The 19,624-nt window shown below is 47.1% G+C and overlaps 1 protein-coding gene across 50 annotated transcripts in view; it reads right to left on the minus strand.

The window, feature by feature from the left end:
• Nucleotides 1-1,099: 1,099 nt before the first annotated feature.
• MADD (MAP kinase activating death domain) overlaps nucleotides 1,100-19,624 on the minus strand; it is a 39,914-nt gene continuing 21,389 nt past the window's right edge. For 20 of the 50 annotated variants that reach the window (XM_081790266.1, XM_060606613.3, XM_060606610.3 and 17 more), the window contains 11 exons: nucleotides 17,930-18,038; nucleotides 17,585-17,647; nucleotides 17,234-17,354; nucleotides 17,029-17,134; nucleotides 15,762-15,872; nucleotides 13,086-13,193; nucleotides 7,158-7,322; nucleotides 6,837-6,909; nucleotides 6,590-6,696; nucleotides 2,419-2,465; nucleotides 1,978-2,085 (listed from right to left, as the gene is read on the minus strand). In XM_081790266.1, the coding sequence (XP_081646392.1) occupies nucleotides 2,442-2,465; nucleotides 6,590-6,696; nucleotides 6,837-6,909; nucleotides 7,158-7,322; nucleotides 13,086-13,193; nucleotides 15,762-15,872; nucleotides 17,029-17,134; nucleotides 17,234-17,354; nucleotides 17,585-17,647; nucleotides 17,930-18,038 (987 nt within the window). In that variant the 3' untranslated portion in view covers nucleotides 1,978-2,085; nucleotides 2,419-2,441. Of the gene's footprint in view, nucleotides 2,086-2,418; nucleotides 2,466-4,365; nucleotides 4,436-6,589; nucleotides 6,697-6,836; nucleotides 6,910-7,157; nucleotides 7,323-13,085; nucleotides 13,194-15,761; nucleotides 15,873-17,028; nucleotides 17,135-17,233; nucleotides 17,355-17,584; nucleotides 17,648-17,929; nucleotides 18,039-19,624 lie in introns of all 50 variants that reach the window. The other 30 variants (XM_060606570.3, XM_060606569.3, XM_060606588.3 and 27 more) reach the window with 2 other exon arrangements.

Consider the following 19,624-nt stretch of genomic DNA (forward strand, 5'->3'; position numbering starts at 1 on the left):
CTGACTCTTCTTGTCCAACGCATTTTTCACAAAAAGCACAGGGAAATATACTTGACCTTCAGAGCAAAATCCCAGGTATTCTGTCTCATGAATGAGTTGAATGAAGCTGAGAGTGGAATCCTACATTCATAAAACACTAGAAGAAACCTCAGCCTTCCCCCACTTGTGTATGTCCTTCTGATGAGGAAACTGAGGCGCTGTGATGGAAGGAAACCCGGGGCTCTCCCGCCTGGTCCCCTGTGCTCTGTACTGCCTTTGTCCTGGGGACCTGTGGTTGCAGCAGCCTGGATGTGGGGCAGTGCTGAACTTCCATGTGGTTCTGTGCCCATAGGGTCTGGGAAGGAGCCGCGCCAGGCTGCTTCGGGGTCCCAGTATGCAACAAGTCCACGGCCCTTCCACATCTGCTTCCAGTGGGAGAGGGTGGTCCTGTCCGGTGCAAGATATTGGGAACCAGGGGCCTCCTCTGCTCTTCCTTTCCCCGTAGGGAGCCTAAATCCAATTATCAGTCTACTTTTGGGAGGAAGAAGCCAGCCAGCCGGTCTCAGAGTGCCCTGATAGTGTGGATGGTCTTTCTTGTCCAGGTAGCACCAGAGGATTTTCCATGGCATAGAAAAAAAAATTCCAGGAAGCCTGGTCCTAGGGTTGCTTCTCTTAAGAGTTCCACCCAACCTAAGGCACTCCTGGCCAAGAGCCCTGAGCCCAGGCTCCAGGCTCTGTGAGACGCCCTGGCCAAGTCATGCCACCTCTCTGGACCGCACCTGTGAGGGGCAAGGGGGGCCCTGGTTTTTTCCTTCACTGCTAAATGAATCTCTCTGCTCAAATGTCTAAGCCCAGTTTGGCTGCTTCCTCCAGTGGCCAGTCCTTAGCAGGGCAGCCCTTGGGGGGCTGGGCGGGGGGCATAGGGCAGGAAGCCCCTCCCATAGCCTCTTCCTGGAAGCGGGGTGGGAGGCTGGGGCTTCAGCATGCCAGGACTCCAATGCGCACAATCTCATCTCCCTCCTTCTAGGCCTGAGATGCCTCTGTAGAGTCCAGGGAAAGCCTTCCTCAGGCCTGGGCGGAGAGGAGGCGTCATTAAATACAAGGCGGTCAGGAGCCCGAGGAGAGTTAAGGACATTTATTTCACATTCACACATCTGTACATTTTTTATAAATAATGTAGAGCTGAAATATGTACAATCACCTCTTGCCCACTCCCAGGCCATCCCTCCCTTCCAGCACCCAGCTGCCTGCAGACACGGACGTGTACACTGAGCTCACCTCTCCCCTACCTGGTTCCCGGGCATGGTAGCCAGTGGTCTCTGGGACTCTCCCAGCCCAACCACTCTGATCTCTCATGCCGAGGCAAAGCAGACCTTAGGGAAATTGCTGCTCAGCGAGAAGGAGCCCCTCGGTGCGGCTCCACTGCAGTGGGAAGCCGTGGCAGGCAGCAGCTACGGGCTTGGGAAACGCGTAAGGAAGGAGTGAGGCTGCCACTGACTCTGCTGCCCCGTGACTCTCCCGGCCTTTCCCTGCCCACCCCTTCTCTGGAGGACAGGTCTCAAACTCCCCTCACTCTGCACCGAGTGGGCCTTCGCCCAGGACCCAGTCACGCCGGATCAGAGGAGACGGACAGCCAGAGTCCTGCACTGGAGGGTCATAACACCAAGGACGAGGAACCACGACACAAATGTCTCAGGGACACGCAAGGTTGGGCTCGTACTGTACTCAGAGTTCTTACAAGCCATCGGCCCAAAAGACAGACAGACATCACTCTTGAGCCCTGAGGGGACAGGAGGCTGGTCTCCTGGGAGTGGAGAGGGAGCAGGGGGAGGAAACCGGCTGAGTCCTGTGACAGACACTAAGACACGCTGAAACACACAACTCTGGACCGACTAAGCCACGGCTAGGGGCTCGCAGAGGACACGCGCGCGCGGCACGGTGCGCTTGCGGACGGCAGACGCAAGCACATCCCCCGGGCTGGGGGGCTCTCGACCCCTCCCATCAGCTCGAGACGGGCCGGGGTGGGGTCCTGAGATCTTCCTCACTGCTACGGACTGCGGCCACATACGAGAAGAGACACAACACAGAGTAGCAGATCTCATGGGCCTAGAGGGAAGAGAAAACCAGACGGATCAAGTTCCTGAGATTCCGGCATCACCACGCGTGGAGGTCTGCCAAGCAGGAAACTCTGCCCTCACACGGGGCTCGGGGCTCACAGCTGGCCGGCGGGAGAGGGGATCTGCGCGCGTGTCTCTCTCTCCCAGGGCCGAAGACTGGTTTCGGCTTCAGCTGGACCTGTGGCATCTCGACCAAACTCAGCTCTCAAACCATTCCTAGTGCCCCGTACCCCATGCTCTCAGAGGGCCCACCCACTCCTGTCTGAAGGTCCCCAGGGAGCCCTGCGCACACTGGCCTGCCGGGGTTGGGCGGCACACTCACCATCGGTGTCTTGTACTTGTGGCTCACCACTTCTTTAATTTCAGGAACTAAAACCGGACGGGCAAGAGACAAAACAGAAAGTTCAAAACTAAGAGCGGTAGTGCCAGGCTCTCCCAGGCGGCAGCGCCCGGCACCAGGGTCCCCTTCCCCACCGTGGCATGTCCCAGCGGCTGTGGCGGCTCAGGCCATGCCAGCTTCTGTCCAGCTGCTGCTGGATGAGAGGCCGCTGCCCCAGACTCCTCAGCCAGACCTCTGAGGCCTGCTGTGGCTCCCTGTGCCATGGCTGTGACTCTACCCACTTCCTGGAGAGCCTCAGCAGGGGAGCGGGCTGGCCTCTCACCAGCCTGTTCACTGCCACTGTCCAGGGCCCTGCGGAGCTGCGGTGGGGCGTTCCCATGTTTTGGCTGAGAGTTGTCTCTAGCCTGTGCCTCTCGCCGTGCTGAGATGCCCGAGAACTCATCCCTGTGACCAGCCCGAGACTGTTCATGTTAAGCATGGTTCCCTGCACTCCCAGCCTCTACACAGAGGGTCCTTAGGCTGGATGAAGAAGCGGCATGATACTCAACCCACCAGACCTGTAAGTTTCCTTCCCTGAGTGGCAGGAGAGGCCCAGGCCTGCCTGTGTGAGGGAGAGCGTCAGAGGGCTCTGGAGCAGACACACCGAGCGGAAGACAGGCGAGTACAGCACCCGGGGAGGGAGGTGACAGGGAGCATCAGGCAAAATACACACATGTTCACAGCCCAGAATGCAAGACTAAGAGTCACCCCTGCCCCAGCCATGCAGGGGTTCTGCTTGGCCAGAGGAAGGAGTAAGGCCCCCCCCCCCCCGGGGCACAGCCATCCTGATGGCCCCTGGAGAGGGGAGCAGGGGGGCATGGCATCACCCTGGGGGCCAGAAAAGGTAGCAGGAGAGTTGGCCACACCTTCTTCCGACCCTGGGAGGTAGAACTCAGGGGGACCCAGGGTTAACCAGGGAATAAACTCATCATAGGTAGAGCAAGAAGCCCAGGTCCTTCTTCTGAGTTGAAAGATTCCCCCAAATATCTCTCTGGCAGAAGAGAGGAGGGAGCACACAGGGGAGAAAACTCAGAACGAGTGAGCCAGCACGCGGGTGGGGGGAGGCTGAGAGGAAGAGGGTGGGGAGAAAAGGGATGAGACAACTGGCAATGGGAGCGGCTGGTCTGGTTGAAGGGAGCCCATCCCACCCACGGCAGGGCCCAGGCAGGGGCCTGGGGGGAGGCAGCACGAGCCGAGGTCACTTTACCTGCTGGAGAACGAAGGTTTTCATAGCAGCGATGGGGGGCACAAAAGAATGAAGCACAAACACAGCAGGAACTCAAAGCCCCAGGGTGAGAACCCACTACACCACTTCTCAGAGCCTGGCTGCAGGGAGGCTGGCTCCCAGCCTCCAGCTACAACTGCCCTGCCTGCCTCTGAGGCCCACGAGGCTCCCTGCCCTCCAGAGTGAGTCTGCCGGTACCACCATGCGCCCTCCTCCAGCGCAGAGGCTCAGGGGACACCAGAGCGGCACCAGGTGGCTACACGGAGCACTGGGCTGTCAGGAGAATCGCAGCAGGCGACATGAACACAGTAGAGCTTGGAAACTGCCCGTCTGCTCTGCCCCAGAACTTTCTGATCACCAGCTGGCCAAGCAAGGGAAGGTGGCACCAGCTCGCTGAGCCTTTGTAGGGGCATCTCTGAACTCTAACCCTGTCTAAGGCCACTTGCTCTTCCGGGACCCACTCCCTAGCAGCTCTGGTCTCTCTTTTCTTTCTTCCTCCTTCCCTTTGCTCATCTCGGGTTCCCTTTTCTTCCCTATCGCTCCTAATCCTCCTGACCTCTCTGCAGAGGTGGTTCTTCTCTCTGCCTCTAGTCCCTCCTCTGGAGCTCCGAGGTTTGAGTTACTGCCATGTGAGTCCAGACCTAAGAGCAAAATAGTGTAATTACCAAATTCCTCCAGGACAAAGACGCCTCGAACTGTATTGCACTTTTTAATGTGATTCAGCTCTATGAAAACCTGCAAGAGAGGGAGGGAGGGCGGGGTAAGGCCCAAAGGCTCTCCCCCTGCCCCACAAAGCCCACTCTCCCAGCTCTAGCCCCACCCACACACGGAAGACCTAGTTCCCAAAGGGAGGACCAAAGAATCCACACACACACAACTCAAAAGCGCTAAGAAGCGAAGACAGCAGAAAGGGCATGTACCTTCCGCTCCTGGCCGGAGGAGAAAGCATGGGAGAAAAATGAAGGCGTTAGTTTTAACGGTCAAACCCAACCCGAAGGCCCCTCTGCTGTCCTGGGCTGCCCGCCCATACCCTCTGCCCAGGGCAGCGCTTGGAGGACACGGTGCCCCAGGGGTCTCCCCGCTCAGCCCATCAGCTCTCTACCCTTCCATGCATCCTCCTCCGGCGCAGAGGGCTGGCACGGGCGCAAAGCTCCCCTCAGATTGTCCTTGGGGTGGGAGGTGTTGGTATCTTCCTTGAAACAAAATCCAGCCTCTCCCCAGAAGTACACGGTGATATAGTAACAGCTACCTCTTAGGAGCAGCTACTAGGAGTTCCACAAATACTATTTGTTATCCTTACACCTGTGTGGCCCAGCATGCAGTAGTGCCCTCGTTTTCGAGCTGAGGGCAGAGGATCAGAAAGTTTGTCTGCCCGTGAGTACTGAAGCTGGGCTCTGAATCCAAGCACATCCTGACTCCAAAGGCCCACTTGTTACCCCACTCTGTCGGACTCTCCCAGAGGGTCCAATGCTTCAACTCCGAAGGACTGTTAGGTGGTGGAAGACGGACCCCAGGGCCATTATCTCGTTATCAGTCAGGGTCTGACTCCCCCTATAGGCAGGATCTCTCTTCTAGGGCGAAGCCTTAAACTACAGACCAGCTCGTGCATGCGGTGCTAATGGTTAGACATTAGGTTGGTCCAGAGGGGCTCTGCTGACGCTGGTACCCAGAAGAGGGCATCTGGCTGTTGTTTAACAAGATCTCTTCTTCAGAAGGTAAGGCATCGGGGGAAGCCTCTAAATGCAGTCAGAAGCCCGCTTCCCCAAGAAGTGCTGGCACCTTCATGTTCCAGAAAAGTACTTCAGTGAACCTCTCTTTGGGCTGGCCCTAAGGTCTCAAGTATACTATTCAATACATTAATGTTACTGATAGTAAATATACTGCTGACAGTACACTGCCTGAGCAGCTGTTTCCCATCACACCAAAGCTGCCCGGTTAGATTCCTAAAAGAAGGAGAACTAAAATGGCAGTGGAGGAAGAAAGTCTCAGAGTCCAGATGTTCACCTCCCCTGAGTATCTGCTGCCTGGCCAGGGGCTGTGGTGCTTCACACATTCGGACCTGGCTCAGAACCTCAAGGAGAGGAACCAGTACGTCAGGGAAGGGGTGGGGAAGGCACTTGTGTGAAGAGGCAGAACTGGGAACGGACCTGGGATGATGCGCTGGCCTCAGAAAGGAATTAGCTTAAGGAATGTCCACTGAGAGAAAAAGTATCACTGCGTTAAAAGACCAAGAGAAAAAAAAAGTCAGCTCCTATAGTGAATCACAATGAGAGAAAGATGTATTCTGATGTGCTCCCCAGTCAAGGAAAGGGAGCGGGGCCTGCGGAGCAGGGGGCAGAGTGGGGACACTCAGAGGCACGAAAAGAATAGGAAGAAGAATCAGCAGGAGAAATCGGCAAATAAACACACATCCTCCAGATAGGACAGACACAAGCTACTCACACACACACACACACACACACACACACACACACACACTTCACGCACACCAGCAACACGCGAGGAGATCAGCTGGCCTAGACTCTCAAAAGCAAAACCACCAAGCAAAAGCACACCCTGGGAATAAGGGAAGGCAGACACTGTGCGAAGAAGGGCCAAGTGAGACGCTCCCACTCACACTGTGCTGAGTCTAATGGACGGAGGCAGCCTAGCCACCAAGGCTCCCCCTCTTTCCCAGCCCCCCACATGGGCTCCCCCCTGCACCTTCAAGGTGGTCACCAACGTCACTGTGCCCTCACTCTGATTTCTCTCTCTGGTCCAGCTGCTCCAATCCTCCCACTGGCCCCAAAGGCCCTCAGGCTCACTGGGAAAGCACTGGGACCCGGACACTGAGCCTCACAGCAGATGGAAAAACAGGGCTAGGAAGCCTGTGCTGCCACTGGCACCTACCTGGTTGTGCATGAACTTGAGGTTGATCCCTTCTAGGGTGACCTGCAGCAGGCCACCCTCACCCGTCTTCATGTCCTGCACGGGGAACTCGCCACCTAGTTCAGGGCCTGCGGTGGGGGAGGAGGTTATCAGCTGACTGGGGAGATGGGGAGCCCCACGCCTGACTTCCTTGTCAGGCCTCGGACACGCAGGAGCATGGGTAAAGATAAACGGGAGGCACTTGCTCGGGGGATCATTCTCTTCTCACCGGGTTTGATGCTTTGCTGTCGGGCAGCAGCTCGCTCCATGCTATCCTTTACACAGTAGTACAGCTCCCGACACTGCAGCACACGGGGGAGAGAGCTGTCCTGCCGTCCGAGCCTTCCGGAGTCCCCCTGCTCTGCTCTCTAACAGCTGCCAAGGGCCTGGGCCGATGCCAGGGCGCCACAGACAGCTTCATGTGTCCCACACGACAGCCAGAGGCAAGAGTGGGGCTCTGACACGGATTGTGGAATTCTAACTTCCCTGAAAGAAACTCCAACCTCCGCCCTCAGTGCCCACCCCCAGCTCAAACAGAGCTCACGGGTACCTTCTTAGTATAGAATTTGTTGAGCTGAGTCTCAGAGCCATTTCTACGCCACAAGCACAACACCTTGGTCTTGGGACAGTAGGTCATGTTGATGAGCTTCTCGTACCACCAGCGCTCATACACCGTCCCGATGTTACTACGCAACACCACACAGTCATCACACACCTGCAGGAGTGCACAGAGCGGGGTCAGTGGCGCTTGTCTCTTAAAGTCTCCTTCAGCCCAGGCCACGCTACAGGGAAAGGGTGGGACGGCTGGTCCCGGGAGCATCCCCACGGTCAGGTTTTCTGCCTTCTGTTCACAGTCTTCCTTTGGTGGAGGCACAAACACTGAACTGCTGGGCATACTGTCCACTAGAAGGTTTACTGGAAGAAAAGGAATCACTGGCAGGAGCCTGTGAGCAAGGAGGGAGGCTCAACCAGAGTTTCAATTTTCACTTCAACCAGTGTCTGTTACCTCTTAGATGTTCTAGGCTTAAGAGGGTATCTCATGCCGCCATGTTCCAACCTTAGGAATCATCTCTGTTGACGAGTGCAAAGGCAGAGGATTATGGCAGACTTAACCAAGGAGAAAAAAATGGAACCAATGACTTTCTAATACTGCCTTGATCCTAGTTCTGCATAAATCTTTTATCTTAATTAATTAATTAATTAATTTATTTATTTATTGATGTTTACTTATTTTTGAGAGAGAGACAGAGACAGAACACAAATGGGGGAGGGCCAGAGAGAGAGGGAGACACAGAATCTGAAGCAGGCTCCAGGCTGTCAGCACAGAGCCTGACATGGCGTTCGAACCCACAAACTGTGAGATTATGATCTGAGCCAAAGTCAGACACTTAACCGACTGAGCCACCCAGGCACCCCTCTGCATAAATCTTTTAAGTAATTAACCATACAAGTGACACGTGGGCAATGCTTACTGCAAAAAATATTATACAATTCAGGAAGATATAAATGAAAGTGAATGTGAAGTCCTCCTTCACATTCTTTTCTTGTTCAACATTCTCCAAGATCTGACTGCATTAGGTTTCTGGCTGTCCCATTACTTAGCTGTGTCACCTTGAACAAGTTAGCCTGCATCTACATTTCTACGTTTCCTCATGTGAAGATTAAATAAGTTAACGTGCACAGACTTTTTAGAACAAAGCCAGGCACACAGGAAGTACTCTAGAGTTAGATGCTGTAACGATAATAATAATTACAATATAGAAAATGTAGCAATGATTATTATGACCCCATCAACGGTTCTCAAGTCTTTCTCCACATGAGACCATCTTCCTGAGTTCCTGAATCCCTCTCTTCTGGATGGCTCGAGGCAGCACCTCAATCTCATCATGTCCAAATCTGAAGTCCACATCTCTTCCTGGGTAGATCCTCCTTCTGCGTCCCCTAGTTGAGTAAATGGTGTCACCATTCACCCAGCTGCCCAAGCCAGACATGAAGGAGTGATGCAAGACTCCTTTTGCCTCTCACTACATCACTGAGTCCTATCCATTCTGAGTCACCCTGGAACTCTCCCCCTCCCCCGCTTCAGCCATTCATTCCTACTTCTTCTAAGTCTAAACTCAAAGGTCACTTCTAAGGGGTCACCCATGACTCCTAGACCCTCTGCTATGTTTTCCCAGACTGCCTACTCCCCTGAGCATCTTCTTTCATAACGCTCATCATACTTTATGACACTGTTTCATTAGCTGACTTCCCTGATGGCTTGTCAACCCTGGAAGGGCAAGAGGAACGATGTCTCCCTTATTCACTGCTGTAACCCCATACCCAGAGTACCTGGCATATAGTATGTGTTCCATAAACATTAAGTGAACAAAAAAGGAATACACAGGACTACCAGGTTTAACCTACTATGTTAAGAGTTACTGAGGCTCTAAAAGCCTTATGAAGAAAAAGATGACAGGGGCACCTGGGTGGCTCAGTCAGTTGAGTGTCCAACTCTTGATTTCGGCTCAGATCATGATCTCATAGTTCATGAGTTCAAGTCCTGCAACAGTCTCTGCTGATAGCATGGAGCCTGCTTGGGATTCTCTCTCCCCACCTCTATCTCTGCCTCTCCCCCGCATGCTCTTTCTCTTTCTCTGTCTCAAAATAAACTTTAAAAAAAAAATATTTAAAAAAGAAAAAAAGAAAAAGGTCATAAAATAGTTGAGTTAGAAATTAAAAATTTGAGTTCTGGTCCCAGTCTGACTCCAGGTGAAAAATGAAGACAATTACCCTGACTTCCCATAATCCTTTAAGAACACAATGTCAAGGAGACGGGCAGGACAGGTATTTATAAGAACATAGGATTTCTAGGCTTGAAAGATGATGATAATAAAGTATCATACTTGCCTATGCTGCTGGTGGAGGTGTAAACTGGTATAGTGTTTGGAATGGCAATTTGGCAGAATCTATAAAAATTTTATTTATTAAAAAATCTGTTTTTAATGATTATTTATTTTTGAGAGAAAGAGAGACAGAGACACAGAGTGCGAGTGGGGGAGGGGCAGAGAGAGAGGGAGACACAGAATCCAAAATAGGCTCCAGGTTCTGAGCTGTCAGCACAGAGACTGACACGGGGCTTGAACTCACAAACCATGAGATCATGACCTGAGCCAAAGTTGGACACTTAACCGACTGAGCCAGCCAGGTGCCCCTATAAAAAATTTAAATGTATATAAGCTTGATCCAGAAATTTTCACACTAAGAATCTAGTCTGTAGAAATTCTCATGTGAGTGTGCAAAGACATACAGTCAAGCATATTCAATGAAGCATTATTTTTTTTTAAGTGGGAATTGAGTAACTCGTGGTATACATCCATATAACGCTTGATAATTAAACATCCATTAAAAAAATGGAGACAAGGGCATATGGCCAGCTCAGTCAGTGAAGCATATAACTCTTAATCTCAGGGTTGTGAGTTCGAGCCCCACATTGGGTATAAAGCTTACTTAATGAAAAGAAAAGAAAAGAAAAGAAAAGAAAAGAAAAGAAAAGAAAAAAGAGAAGAGGAGAGAAGAGGGAAGGGGAGGGGAGGGAAAGGGAGGGGAGAGGAGGGAAGGAAAAAGAAAAAAAGAAAAAAGAGGGGCCCTTGGGTGGCTCAGTCAGTTAAGCATCCAACTCTTGATTTTGACCCAGGTCCTGATCTTATGGTTTGTGGGTTCAAGCCCCACATCAGACTGCACGTGCTGTCAGCTTGGAGTCTGCTTGGGATTCTCTCTCTCTCTCTCTCTCTCTCTCTCTCTCTCTCTTTCTGCTCCTTCCCCGCTTGTATGTGCATGCTCTTTCTCAAATAAACTTAAAAAAAAAGAGAGAGAAGAAAAAAGAAAAAAAAGGAAAAACAGATAGATCTATATAATATGTAGACATGGAAAGATGTCAGTCATAAATTAAGTGAAAAAAATCAAATTATGTAACAATATATGTAGTTTGATACCACTTTTGTAAACACTAAACCAAATTACATATAAGTAAATTGTATTTATAGAAATATGCATTTTTAAAAATCATCCCAAACTCTTTTACAGTGGTTACTTCTGAGACCTAGTACTGAAGGAAGTGAAGGGAAACTTTCACTTTTTATTTACTTCTACATGGTTTGAAACTTTCACAACATATACTGTTCTACTTCTGTAATTAAAAAAAAAAAAGGGTAATAGGATTTTTTAAGTCTTTGCAAATTGCTCTCCAAGTGATCATGCGGCCAGGAGGCTGTGCAGAGATGAGAAAGGCTAAATTAGTAAGCTAACCGTAGTGGGTGACAGAGTGAGTGAGGTACAGTCTTATTTGACACTTTAAAGGAGAGGGATCTGGGAGGTGACAGATCCATTCCATACTCCAGGGACTTTGTACGAGGCTCCCCTGTATGGTGGGGAGTGTTAGTCCTATATTTCAAGGGATCTTCTCTATTTATTTTTTCAAAGGAAGAGGGAAGGGCAGGAATCACCTGCTACCTGCATGTGGTACAGACGTCCTAAGTTAGCCCTCAACTCGAGCAGACACCTAGCCAAATTCTAAAGTTTCACGGTGGCATGACAATGACTCCCTTCTCAGCTACACCAACGCGAATGTTCCTGCTTCAGGGCAGAACTCCTGCCTCATGTCTGATAAACTATTTGCTCCAAAAGCTGTGGATGTGAAAACCCAACTCAACTAAACCAAAAGGAAGAAATACTTGTAAAAATTAGTTGATTTCACTACTTTATATGGGAGTTATACTTGGTCCCTACGATTATGTAGAAGAGATTCATTTTAAAATTAAAAATACAGAAATAAAGGTAACATAGGCAACTGCCTTTACAATCCTGGAGTAAGGAAGGTTTTTCTTTTTTCTTTCTTTCTTAATGTTTATTTTTCAGAGAGCGCAAGCAGGGGAGGGGCGGAGAGAGAGGGGGACACAGGATCTGAAACAGGTTCTGAGCCATCAGCACAGAGCCCGATGCGGGGCTCGAACTCACAAACCGTGAGATCATGACCTCAGCTGAAGTCCAATGTTTGACCGACTGAGCCACCCAGGTGTCCCTAGGAAGGTTTTTCTACCTCTGACTCAAAATCCAGAAACTATTAAAAATCAATAGTAAACTTAAAAATTACAGTTGATTAATTCAACCACATAAAACTAAAAAAATTCTGCATGGCAAAAAAAACAACATAAGCAAACTCAGAAGACTCATGAGGAACTTCACAGTGGATGGAGCAGGCTGCCCACATCTAAATCCACTAATCACCAGGAGGGAGATGACCATATGGCACAATAGGCAATATACAGCACCACCTACGAAGTATTCTTGCCAAAATACTGAATCTGAAACTCATCAAACCTCAAGATTGAACTACTGGTTTATAAAAAATACAAGTGGTGGAAAAACACGTTGACACCAAAGAGATGCAGTCAGATGCAATCAGCAAAAAAATCTAGAATGTGAGAATGTGAGATACTCCATATGGCACATTGCTTCAACAAAATAAATGGCAAAGTGGGAAGGGAACTATTATACGTTAGGAGATACTTCAGAGTCAGATCAACCAAGATCATTAATGCATTTTTTCCTTTGGTTCAGTGATGCCACTCTGAGAGTTCTTGGATAACTTGCACATGTGTGAAAGGAAGAAGGCATGGCATCACGCATAGTAGCACCATTAGCAATAGTACAAACGTGGAAGAAAAGCAAGGGCACATATATATTGACTGCTTAAATCAACTATGGTACAGTCACATCATGGAATACTACGCAGCTGTAAAAAGAATGAGAACCAGAGGGAATAGAGTCAATAACATTGTAATAACGTTACAATAATGGTGACAGATGGTGACTGCACTCATCATGGTGAGCCACGCATGATGTACAGAACTGTCGAGTCACTGTGTTGTATGCCTGAAACTAATATAACCTTGTATGTCAAATCTTCTTCAACTAAAAGAAAAAACCCATGAGAACCCTCTGTTTGTACCGACAGAGAGATCTTCAGGATATGTTCAATGAGAAAAGCAAGGTACAGATCAGTGGATATGATGCACTACCTTTCTGTAAGAAAGAAGAAAGATCAGAACTGATGCGCACATCCTATTGTGTGTGTGTGAAGTACCCCTGGAAGAAACAAAAGAAACCAATACAAGTGGTTACCTATAGGAGGGAGGGGCCAAGTGGATGGGAAATTGAGACGGAGGGCTAAGAAAGAGAACAAGGCTTCCCCATGCCTACCATTTTAGTTGTCTTGACTTAGGAACAATGTGACTACATCATCTATTCAATATATATTTAAAAGAAATGATGGGGAATCATATATTATATCATTTGCATAAGAGCCTGACTATTAAATGGATAAATGGGTCACGAAGATGAGTAAGTGGGAGAAATATTCTGGTATCAGTTCTAGAAGTTCCTTGTGACTCCTAAATGTTCCTTTGAGACATCTGAACTAGCATGAACTAGCATTTACCTCCATGAAGAAGATATCTCCATTTGTGTCTGTCCCCGCATGTACCACAAATGTCTGCTTCTTCATGTGTCGGCTGCCACTGGACCGGATACAGAGGTCACGTCCATTCTGAGAAAAGAGAGATCTGTTAGACACATCCATATGTCTCTCTCACAGAACAATCTGGGCCGAGAATTCCGCCCCCACTCCACCCTCCCCCTCCGCCCCTCCCACCCCTCCCACCCCAGCTTCAGCAATTAAATTCCTATCAGCTTACTTAGCACAGTGCCATCTGCTGGCTATAGGCCACTAGGGACATGTTCTCAAACTTTTTGGTCTTGGGACTCCTATACCTCTTAAAAATTGACAATCCCCAAGAGCTTAGGTTTATGTGAGTTAAATTTGTAGATATTTACCATACTAGAAATTAAAACTGAAAATATTATTAATTCATTTTAAAGTAGTTGATCATTCATTAATAACACATCCATTACATGGTAATATAAATAACTTTTTAAAATAACAACCATATGCCCGCCCCCCATCCAAAAATGAGAAGACTGGCACTGTTTTACATTTTTGCACATCTCTTTAATGTTTGGTTTTAAAAAATGGCTGGATTCTCATATCTGCTTTTTCATTCAATCCATTGTGACACATTGCTTTGGTTGAAGTATATAAAGAAAATCTGGTCTCGCAAATATGTATTTGGAAAAGGGAGGAGTATTTTAAGAGAGAGACAGCGAGAGCACAAGTGGAGGAGAGGGGCAGAGGGAGAGAGAATCTTAGGCTCTATGCGGAGCGTGGAGCCCAACATGGGGCTTGATCCCACAACCCCGGGATCACAAAGTCAACTGATAAATGGATAAAGAAGATGTGGTATATATACAGTGGAATATTATTTGGTGATGAAAAAGAATGACATCTTGCCATTTGCAATAATGTGGCTGGAACTGGAGGGTATTATGCTAAGCAAAATAAGTCAGTTAGAGAATGACAGATACCATGTGATTTCACTCATATGTGGAATTTGAGAAACTCAACAGATGAACATAGGGAAAGGGAAGGAAAAACGAAATAAAAACAGGGAGGGATGTAAACCATAAGAGACTCTTAAATACAGAGAACAAACTGAGGCTTGCTTGAAGGGCGTGAGGGTGGGTAAATGGGTGACGGGCATTAAAGAAGGCACTTTTCAGGATGAGCACTGGGTGTCATATGTAAGAGATGAATCACTGGGTTCTACTCCTGAAGCCAAGACTACACTGTATATTAACTAGCTTGAAAATAAATTAATAAAAAAAGAAAAAAAGAGTTGGATGCTCAACCAACTGAGCCACCCAGGCGCCCCTGAACATTTTCTACTTTGTTATATTAAATCCATTTGTCTGCCTTACATTTTGAGTGTATCTTTACTCATACTTGAAGTTGTAACACAGATTCCACACAGTGGTCTTTTGGAAAATACTGGTTTAAGTTATGCAGCTCTTCCAAATATTGACACATTTCATTACAGAATATAAAAAAGATCACGTTCATTAATATCAATCCCATTGCAGCATCTGGATGGCTCAGTTGTTTGAGCGTCCAACCCTTGATCTTGGCTTAAGATTCTCTCTCCCTTCTGCCCCTCTCCCCCTCTTGCAATCTCTCTCTAAAAAAAAAAAAAATTGGGGGCGTCTGGGTAGCTCAGTTGGTTAAGTTTCCGACTTTGGCTCAAGTCATGATCTCGTGGTTCAAGGGTTTAAGCCCCACATCAGGCTCTGTGCTGACAGCTCAGAGCTTGGAGCCTGCTTCAGATTCTGTGTCTCCCTCTTTCTCTGCCCCTCCCCTGCTCATGTGCTCTCTCTTTCTCTCTCTCTCAAAAATAAATACATATTAAAAAAAAAGAGTGTTTAAAAAAATTTTATTTAAAAAAATGTCAATCTCATTAGAAAAGTCTTTAAATATCAGGAAAACTCAAGCCTAAAAGCCTGCCAAATAAATACCCAACTCTGAATAACCAGTTAGTCATTCTTTCAAGTAAAAATGATGTCCCATGACCAAAGTTGACAGTTCACCTTGCAACTCAAACTGTCACAAATTGCTTTTCCTTGAAACAATCATCGTTTTGGTTTGCAACACAAACACTTTCTCTATATTTCTCATTTTGTCACATAAAATATTCAAAAGGTGTATAATCAATGATCAGATTTAATAAAATTAATGAATTTTAACTCTTTCATCAAGAACACTCTTAAGTGAAACTATTATTCATTTTTCTTTCTTTTTTTAAACTGAGAGGGCCCTCCGTGGCTACCATCACACTGCCTCACGGTGTGAAGGTATCCAGGAGTTGTAACTATCACTGCTTTTGTACCATCAGTACAAATGTCAACCTGGTAAAAAAGGCAAAGAACATTTTAGTATTATTATGAAAGTAGTTTTTCAGCTTGTGGATCCTCAGGACTCCACAGACCACACGTTGAAATGGCTGCACTAGGATGGTTTTAGGACAGAGAATCCTATCACAGATGAACAGAAAGACTAAAGCCTCATCTAGACTCAAAACCCTATTTTCAAAACTCTGTTTTCTGAAAATATACAAGCCAAGAAATGACCTATAGGGAAGCCCGTGCACTCGGCGACAAGGCCCAAGCCTGGGAGGCGACAAGTGCAGTGGGAAGGGAGCCTAGGGAACAGCCTGGCTATGCTTACCAGGTTAGCCAGCTGATCAAGCACTTCATTGATTTGCTGGCTGTACACAAGCCCAATATGCGACTTTCCCATCAGGCGCCTCACCTTCTTCCGGATGTCATTCTTATTTACCTAGAAAGTCAAAACAGGATCTTAACGAGGGATCTGCTCTTGCAAATGAGGTAGAGGGAACATACAAGAAAGTTTCCGACCATTTGAGACAATTCAGAGTCCACATCACTGAACAGGAGAGAAAATATTCAACTGTCTATTCTGCCAACAGGCTGGGAAGGAAAACCTTGGTTCTGTGTCTAGATGACTTCTGCAGAAAAGTAGCTTTTAGAGCAGGTCTGGTTCAAGTGGACAGGCGTTCAAGAAGACACCTCCTCCCTATCCCCAACCAATACATAATGTTCACCCCTAAAGGGGCCCTAAAACCCCCTGGGGCTCCTCAGAGTATAGTTCAGAAATGATGCCTTAGAGTAGTGACATTCTGGCTTGGTTGTAGCAGAGACACCTTCCCAGGGTTCGGGATCATCACTCTTTCTCAAGCAGAGTTAACTGGTACCCCTGGAGTTCAATAGAATGGAGTGAACTTACAGCAGAAAATGAAACAAACTAAGTCAGTCTATAGGGTGTTCTCGTTCTCTGCATCTGATCAACCCATCCCTTCATCTTCAGGAGGGGAGAACAGGAGGAAGAGAAACCCAGGGGCTCACTCTCAAAACAACTCTCTTCTACCCACCAACCCCAAACTCATGTTTCCCTTTCAAAACAAGACCCCTCTATTTGGTAACATTCTTCTTCCACAGGTATAACAACTAAGTACAACCAAGTCAAACTAGAACATACCATTAATTTTTTAATGAGTAGCTCTTTTTACATCTATGGAAAATTCTATATGATAAAGGGCTAGTGCTAAAAAGTGAATTCTGACTATCCTTTCTAAGGTTTTAGAAACTAATACTTAAAATTTTTTTTTAATTCATTGTATTCTGTGGGGCGCTCTACTGGGATCCTAGAACTACTAGCAAAGGAAGCCCATTTAAATTTCTAAATAAATAAATGGTATAGAATCACCAATCATCTTTACCACATTCCTTAGCACAATAGCCTGGCAGCTTCAGACAAATGGATCATGTGTGAGCTAGATCTCAAACACTCAATCAGGAAGAGCTCTAGTAAGATGCTCAGAGAACTTCCCAAATGTCCCAGAACTTAGGTCATAGGAAAAAGCCTTCCCCTTCTAACATCAGCAGTAGCTGGACACAAGCAAAATCGACGTTACCTTCATCAGCAGCATGTAGGAGATGAGGTTGTGCAAAAGTGTGGCCAGCAAACGATCTTCATCATCCTCCAGACGCTTCCGGTCATGTTCTCCCAGGGACAGGTACCTAAGCAGGAGACAGGGACAAGTCAGCCCTCAGATGGGAGACCACAGAACTCGGAAAAGGCTGAATTTGCATTTCCCAAGCATTTGCTAAGTCTCATACCTGTCGATCATTTCCTGGGGACCCTGATCCATACCCATTCCTTCTCTCTCCAACATCACAGCATCTAAGAATGCATCTTCCCAGAACTGCATTTGGTCCCACAAAGTAGAACGCTCTTTGCCTGTGTAGAATAGAATTTTTCTAGAGGCTTATTTAACATATAAAGAATATAGCTGCCAAACCAAAATGAAGAGTAAACTCCAGATAGAAGGGACAAATTCTAGGACAAAGGAAACATGAGCCTCTCCACCCCAGAACTAACATCCTGCCACCAGCCCCAGCTCCTCCAAGTGAGGCCCAGCCCCTCCCGAAGAGGAAGGATGCACACAGCACACAAAGAAAGGTGGTTACTTATAGAAAAGGTCTCCATAGCCGCATCCTCTAACTGGTCCCACATCGATCCTTTGTCCCTTCCTGCCAATTTGTGAGCGGGAAGGACCATGGTAGCAAGAAAGGAAAGACAGACAGACAGAAAGACAGAGGCTGTTGATTAATACCAAAATCCAGTCTCTTATAGTGCTCACCTACTGCTATTTGCAGACCTGGTAAGTCACCTGCTTCAGATATAAAAACGCCCTCTAACATCAGCACTGAGATCGGCTTAAAGCTAAGCAGCTAGTTCTTTGGTGCTACCCTCTTCCCCAGCTGAGTCCAGCTTTCTTCCAGGGCAAGAGGCCTCCCCAGTCTGTTTCTCACCTAAGAGTCCCTCGTAGAGATAGACTCGCTGGCTTACATCTTCAGAAGAGCGAACTGGGCTGCCCACCAGCTTCTCCTTTACACTTGGCTTCAAGCTGTGGGCTTTCCCCTACAAAGAAGAGGTACCAGTCAGCTGCCTGAGGTACCGATGGATAGGGTTTGCCACCAGCTCACTAAGAGGCTCACACACCTGTTATCTTCCATTAGCAACATATATTCTAGGAGTCCTGCTTTTGCTACTCTGCTTGCCCCAAGGATTTGACCAGAAGTCAGTCTGATAATGCTGCTGTTACTGCCTCTTAAAACATGCAATCACATTTTCATTTTGCTTATCTTTACCCTTTAGTCTCTATAAAAGACCATTTACTCTAAAAAAAAAAAAAAAAAAGCAAATTCTCTGTAGCAGCATGATGCAGTAGAAAGAACACTGGTTTTGAAGTCGGACTGACCAAGGTTCAGATCGCTGTCTCTCACTAGCTGTGTCACCTTAAGCATAAAACTTAGCTTCTCTGAGTCTCATTTTCCTCACCTATAAAAGGAAGGTATGTATCATCTACCTCACAGGACTATTACAGGAATTAAATTAGAAAAAATATATGAAGCACTTAATCAGGCCTGGCACATGGTGTTGATAAATGTTTATTTTCTCTTTCCTACTGTCTCTTAGAAATATCTGCCCCTTAGAAATATCACTAACTTTATGTGCCACTTCCACAATAGTCGGCTTTCTAATCATTCAAAAAAGATTTTTAACTGGGTCAGAGGCAGGTTTCATGCCCATTTCACAACTCCTGCAACAGCATAAGCAGAGAAGCAACCAATCAAAGATTATTAGGCAATACCTAATTAGTGTGTCTAAATGCCAGTCTCCAGATTCATAGCCCAATTCTTTGTTCAATGGACCATACTGACTTAATCCAATTTATTTCTTACTGTTTAGCCTTTTTTTGAGCCAAGAAATTTAATTGCTCTCAGCAACTCAGCTGTACAAAAACAGCCCTTGCCCACCAGCACAGAACAAGTAAGAATTTGTCCCAGGAAGGTGCCAGGAAAGGCAGCACACAGCTGAAAGGCTTTTTGCAAGACTGCTATCCCATATTATCTATCTTAACTTCCAGAATGGAGACACACGGGAAGGATTTAAAATACTCTCATTAAAATGGTCTATTTAGACTCAAGGAAAGTTAAGGTCCATTAACTTGAATGGCTCTGCTGACTTTCCATCCCATTTGCCACCTTCACTCAGGGATGTCACCTGCTCTATCAGAAACACACACAACAGAAAGCCCTGAGGGTGGGAATGATCACCAGTGTTAAATATTTGATTGCATTTAAATTCCATCTTCCATGCTCCCCACAAAGATAAGGACCTATAAGCTCCTGTAGAGACTATCCATTCTCGACTCTAATAAAGTGACAAGCGTATCAGAGTGCTTAGTGCTGTTTAAAGAGGCACGTATACACCAAAAAGTAGGGTGTCTAAAGGCAAGAACTAAACAGAATTAATTTAATTCCAACTGATTGCTGGCTTTTTATATGATGTAGGGCAAGTTCTTTTTCCCTAAGGCTTTGTTCCCATCAGAAGAGATTAGTCACAGAAACAGTGAATTGCAAACTTGTTTGAGAGTGAGAATCATGCCTTATCTCTCTTTCTTTAGTACAGAATATAGCACTTAGATCACTTAATAGATACTT

This window comes from Panthera onca, chromosome D1, assembly GCF_046562875.1.
Source record: "Panthera onca isolate mPanOnc1 chromosome D1, mPanOnc1 haplotype 2, whole genome shotgun sequence".
Lineage (NCBI taxonomy): Eukaryota > Metazoa > Chordata > Mammalia > Carnivora > Felidae > Panthera > Panthera onca.